Genomic DNA, 6,389 nt, shown 5'->3' on the forward strand with positions numbered 1-6,389 from the left:
AGGCTGTTAGCGAAAGAGTCCTTGGAAGTCGGTGATTGTGTATACATACGCAGGGCACCGCCTTAACCACTCGGCCAAAGTGTCAATTGTTAGGCATTCGAGCGCGAATTTGTAATTATACTCTCTATCATTTTCACCCCTCTGACCAACTGGCTCACCCTCGATTCCGTTTGCGAACCTAGGCACAAAAAGAGTATCCTGTGCTGGCTTGATTTTGTGTTCGTTTTCGTTGCTCAATGGAGAACCCCGCCTGAGCGTGAAAACGCAGAAACATCCATCCTCTTCGTCAACATTTTGCTGCCAAGCCACGCTGAAGTCTCGCAACGGCATTCCACGACGACAAATGCTGTACGCGCTGTGGGCTGATGGGATATTCCAGGGCCACCTGCGTCAGGTGCAATATCTGCGTATATTGTAAATTCGAAAACCACTTGATAGTGGACTGCCCCAAGGCACAGTCGTGCGCTTTCTGCGGAGACAATACACACATCACGAAAAGATGCACAAACTGCAGAACCGCAACACCAACGACACGAGCCAATAGAATCCGAGTCAGCCTTGTGCACGAGTTTTGTCTTTTGAGAAAATAGAAGAGGAGAGAGCCTACCCCCCTTGAGCGCTGAATATCTCGGTTCTGGGACCGGGCCATGACTCTGAAGCTTGGCAAAATCGGAGAGGTTGCTCACACGGTATGCAGACTAAATCCCTCAAACTAGGTACAGACTTCAGTTGCTAACTCTCCAAGAGACGCCCCGACCAAGTGATCAGCCAAAATATAATGTTTTGCCAAATCTGAAGAACGAATGCACGGCGTCTCTACGACGCCAGTAATGACCGGCTTCCAATACCAGATCTCTCGCAATACAAAGAAACAATTGAGACATGTCCTGGAATAGAGGACTATGCCGACTTTACGCTCGAGCAAATTGACGGTAGTATTCTTGCTCTTCAGGGTGAGCCTCTCACTCCGACGGCTGGAAAGAGTCAGACTACAGCAGTCAGAGCCATGGCCCTTGAATGTGGGATGCCGGGACTACGTCACTGATAGTCGATGCGACAACTACCTGCAATTTTATGTCGATCAGACAATCAAATCCACTCGAAGAATTATGCATGATTGGTCACTGCCAATCTGTTTTGAAATGCAAATCTTCCTCTTTGCATTATTATATTGTCTCTCTGAGCAATGGCCACCGGCGGGGAAATTCCTTACGGCTCTGGTCACTACCTTGTAGCATGGGCATCTCTCTTCTCCATTGCATCACAGCCCGGCTGGAGCCCTGAAGCTAAGGTCGTCGACGCTACTTCCGGCTAGACAGGTGGTATTGAGAGATTCCATGTGCACTAATATGTGCTACGCTGGACCGGACCACACGCTGACGGCGCTCGGTATTGATGGAGCCGTGCTGTACATTTTTTTTTGGGGGGAATCATTATGTTCCTCCTCTTTATTCGATATCTACTATATGAGAGAGAGGTTGAAATGAGCCTGTACTTCTGTGTCTGCGGTTCGAGGTACGGGGATCCTCATCACACGCTCACAGTTGCAGCTGATGCCAACGTTGAAGAGCAATTCTTCAACTGAATGAATATTTCTGATTAGTCTTATTAAATAAAGACAATTTCTGAAACCAAGAGGCCCAAGTCACAATCTTCCTACTTCTTCCCGCACCGTACGGGTATTGCTCATTTGGGTTTCCAAGCTTCTGTCCATTACTTCCAGAAATGTGTCGACGCACTGGGGGGCACATGGTCAGGACCGCTGCCCCAGCCGCTCTCCCTGGGCCCCAGGTGCAGCTCCAGCACGCCGCCCTCGCTGAAGAAGCTGTGCGTCAGCCAGCTCTTGCTGTGCGGCCGGCCGTTGAGCGTCGCGTTTTGCACGTAAATGTTTTTGTAGGCGGCGTCAAAGTTGCGCGTGCGCACCGTGGCCGTCTTGCCAGTCACCGAGTTGCGGATGCTAAACGCGCGGAAAAAGGGCGCGGTGATGAGGTAGACGTCCTGGCCGCTCATGGGAAAGAGGCCCAGCATGGTGAGCGCGGTGAAGCTGGCCATGGCGCCCGAGTCGTCGTTGCCCGGGATGCCGACGAGGGTGTCGTTGAAGGCGCTGGGGATGTACTTGTGGGCGTGCTCGGCGGACAGGCCGGGGCGGCCAATGTAGTGGAAGAGGAAGAGCATGATGTACGACTGCTCGTTGCCAATGTAGAACAGGCCGGGCGTATCGTGCAGGTAGCGCAGGCGGCGCAGGAACTCGTCGGTGCCGCCGAGCGTGGGGACGAGGGTCGCCACGTCGTGCGGGATGTAAAAGGTGTAGAGCCAGGAGCCGCCCTCGTACGTCTCGTGGCCGTTTTCGTTAAGGTAGCACGACGTGAAGTTGTAGAGGTCGGTGCAGATGGCCGGGTCCTGGCGGCCAAAGGTGCCGTTGAGGTAGCGCGGCTGCAGGAAGCCCTGGAAGCCGCTGTCCACAAAGTCGGCCTCGTTTTTGCTGCCGGTGAGGTTGAGGCGCGAGCGCGACTGCGAGTCATACATGTTGAGCCAGTTGCCGGAGCGGTTGAGATATTTTTCGGCATCGTGGACCTTGCCCATGCCGCGCGCCATCTCGGCAATGCAAAAGTCGTTGTAGCTGTACTCAACGGTGCGAGAGATGCTGCGAGTGTAGATGCCCACGCCATACGGATCAAAGTCGTCGGTGGGAATATAGCCCATAGTCTTCCAGGAGTGCAGGCCGCCACGACCTTCAACCGTCCACAGAGGGGGCTCGTCTTGGGAAAACGAAAAAAACGTCAGTATTCAATATTGGAACAGAAAATACGGGGAATTTGTGGGAGGGACAGACCTTCAGCGTCCGAAATAACGGCTTCATATCCCGTCTCCCAATCGATTCCGTCAGTGAGGCCCTTGAGATACGAGTCGGCAAGCAGGTTGTCAGCGTTGCTACCTCCCTGGGTAAAACCTTTGCAAAGAGACATGCGACAGTCGGGCATCTTGCCCTCATGGCGGTATATGTCAATCAGACTACGGATCATCAGCGTTTGAGCGTGGGGATCAACAAGGGTGAGAAGAGGGTGGGTGCTGCGGAAGCTGTCCCAGATGCAGTAGTACGAGTCAAAGTATGGCTCATCGCTCTTCCAGAGAGGGTTTTCACCTAGAATCAAAAATGAGTTGCTGAAAGATCAAGTACGCGCAGTAAAACCGACCAGTATAGTCCTGAGGAGATATGAGAGTTCTATAGAAGCCACTCCAAAAAGTCCGCTGCAGAGACTTGCCAATACCCGTGTTGTCCACCTCGATAACATTCAGCTTGGAGCGCCAGGCAGCCTCGGCTTGGTCACGAGTTTTCCGAAAGCCAAAGTTGGGAATCTCTTTTTCAGCGTTTTTGCAAGCCTGATCAGCACTGATGAATGAGAGTCCGACACGGACCAGGATCTGGTTGTTTTGAGGTGGTTCGAATTGGACCCAAGCCCCGGCCGGGACATTGTTCGTCACGTTGAGGCTCTTGGGGTCATTGCCAGCACGGTTGTTTATCCAGACACCATTGCCGCGCATTTGGGCACCGTGAAAGTCGACACAAAAGTGAGATTCATAGGTACCAACACCAAACGAGGGTTTGAAAGTGCCATTTCCAGTGATGCGTCCCGTCGCCCCGTCCACCAATACTGTGGCCTTTTCGCGTGACTCGGACAGATCAGACAGATCAGCGACGATAAGGGGGACATAAGGAACATGCGGATCTGTATTTTTTGTGGGGGTCCCGTCAGTGGGAAAGGTGAAGCGATACAGAGCGGTGTGGTTGGAAACGGTCATCTCGGCCGTGATGGACGTGTTGAGGGTAACAGCAAAGTAGCCGGGACGTGCGGCGACGGTGCCGTTCTTGCGCTGAGAGGCGCGAGTAATTTTATTGAAATAGCATCTGTTTAGCTCATTACCAGGGCATCCAGTCTGCGCAAAGATGGGAAAGTTGCCAAGTGAAGCGGCCTGCAAGGAACATGTCAGCGTTGCTGTAGATGGTAGTCGAGTGTCAAGACGGGATTGCCCTGGCTTACACCACCAGTTCCGCTGTCGTGCATGTGGGAGAAGCCGGTGACTGTGGAATCTTGTCAGTAGCTAGAAGAGTAGAAATCATATCGCATATCCTACTGTCTGCATCGTTGGACGCGAAGCCGCCCTGAATCTCCTCGTTGACATCGGCGACGGCCTTGGCCATGCTATATGGTAGGCTGGCACCAGGGAAAACATGGCCTGATGCGGAAGATGACTATTAGCATATATTTCTTTGATAGAAGACGATTAATCTTGTTAACCTCCATTGACAGTTCCAATCAGCGGGTCTACATAGTCGAGAACATCAAATTGGGCCGCATCGGAAACCTGTGTAGCCGCTGCAGCAGCAGCGTAGAGGAGCTGGCCCAAAGCCAAAAGTCCAAGAAGCATCTTTTCCGGCGAATTTTTCAGGCCAAGACGAGGTTAGCGAAAAAAATGTAAAAGACAAAGATTTGGAAAAAAAAAAATGACCGCAGGCCAGTACGATTGAATCCAGCTACTTGTATGATGCATGATGCGAGGGAGGGGGAGAAGAAGGGGAGCCCGGGGCTACTGGTATATTGTCTCCCTGCAAGCATTAGTCCAGAATGGTCTGTCATGATGTCGTGAATTGTTTTAGCGGATGAATGTTGGGCATCTCGGGAGGAGCGGTCGGGCAAATCGGGATCTGGAGAAGCGGGGTATACAATCACTAGATCAGACCGAAGGGAGGAAAAGCAGGGTTGGCGAGCTCGGCTAGGCAAGGTTATGTACGAAGACGTCTGCAGCATATTGTCGTGAAGCCTTGGCCTGTACCGGGTGGTTATAGGCCGGGTAGTCTTGCAGCTATAATACGAAGATGCCTGCATGTATGTACAAAGGAGGGTGCCTGGAGGTGAAGTCTTGATAGACGACTTGTGTTAGTGCCGGTTGTAGCTCCATAGTGGCTGGCAATGCTCAGTCAGACGCTTGACAGGGTGGGCAAATAGAAAGCAGCCAGGAGGATTAATACTCGCAAGCTGCATCCCGTGCTTGCTTCCATAAAAGAGACGATTTATGCATAGCCTGCAAGATATTGACTAAAATTCACTACTCTCTCATCATTCAAGCAACGTTGAATATAATCGTAATCGTTTTTCCAAAAGCGGATCAAGCCGCCGCCACTAAGATTCATACTCTAGGCTTTTACCTTGCCCCTAGTGATGTCGTCTCCATTTTTGGCCTACTTTTTGCCAGATCTATCCGTACAACCCGTTAATCCGTACAGCTCCACCAGATGTAACCGCGAACAGCATCTATGCAACTACAAGTGGTGTAGCTTAGCTGCTCATTCACGATTGCAATTGAGAAAACCACAGCTAGCGATTGCTGCGATTTGCCAATCTGCAATTACTCACCACCATCTGCAAGTACCCGCTAACTAGCAGCGACATTGGTAGGCGATACCGAGAGCAACGCCACTCGTAGCCCAAGAGCCCTCACTCACCCTTGCGACATTTTACTACAATGATTGATTGTAAAATTTCGGGCAGATCTTATGGATGACTTCTCACAGTGATTGTTTCGCACATCATTGGCGGTGCTATTCGCAGTGTTGCTCCTGTGTTGCTTATTCCCTAAACCGATACTAAATCGATAGTACAGTGGCGGCAGTGGCGGTGCGGGTGGCGTTGGTGGTGGTGTGAATTAGGGTCGTAACTCACCTGAGGGTACCTCAGTGAGTTAAGCTAAGGGAGGGCACCCTTAGCTAAGGTCCCCCCTACTTTAAAAATTTATTTAAGGTATAACCTATTAGTTAACTATACTAGATATATAATAAAAGGATAAATATATTTACTAATTAATAAAGAATTAATCTCTACTTAATATATACTTAAAGTATATAAGCTTTATTAATAATATAACTATTTCTAAACCTATTATTATTTTATTATAAATATATTATAATAAATATACTTTTACTTTTTTATATAATAACTTTATATAAAAATTTTATAAGTTATTAAATATATTTAAATAGTAAAACTTATTAAGATAACCTCTTTAAATATAAATTATCTAATATAAAAGTAATTATTTATTTAAGTAAAGTTTATTATTATTTTTAACTAAATAACTTAACTCTTTACCTAAAGTTATAATTATTTAGTTTATAATTAAATCTCTAATATTATATTTAATATTACTAATTAGAGATTTACTAATCTATTTTTAATATATTAATATTATAATAATAGTTAAAAGCTATAGATTAGTATTAGTAATTTTCTAATAACTATAAAAGCCTAAAGGCTATAATAATATATAACTAATTATTAATAAGTTAAGAATAACTTATAAACTAATTATTAACTACTTAATAAATATAATTC

At 47.9% G+C, this 6,389-nt stretch overlaps 1 protein-coding gene across 1 annotated transcript; it reads right to left on the reverse strand.

Annotated features, from left to right (window-relative positions):
* Positions 1–1,713: 1,713 nt before the first annotated feature.
* On the reverse strand, positions 1,714–4,428 carry BBA_06019 (alpha-1,2-mannosidase, putative subfamily; the record flags this gene model as incomplete). Its single annotated transcript, XM_008601116.1, has 6 exons — positions 1,714–2,759; positions 2,834–3,142; positions 3,195–3,972; positions 4,041–4,081; positions 4,135–4,236; positions 4,299–4,428. 6 exons carry the CDS (start codon positions 4,426–4,428, stop codon positions 1,714–1,716), a joined length of 2,406 nt encoding a protein of 801 aa, XP_008599338.1.
* Positions 4,429–6,389: the final 1,961 nt, after the last annotated feature.

This window comes from Beauveria bassiana, assembly GCF_000280675.1.
Source record: "Beauveria bassiana ARSEF 2860 unplaced genomic scaffold BBA_S00016, whole genome shotgun sequence".
In the NCBI taxonomy this organism is placed as follows: Eukaryota; Fungi; Ascomycota; class Sordariomycetes; order Hypocreales; family Cordycipitaceae; genus Beauveria; species Beauveria bassiana.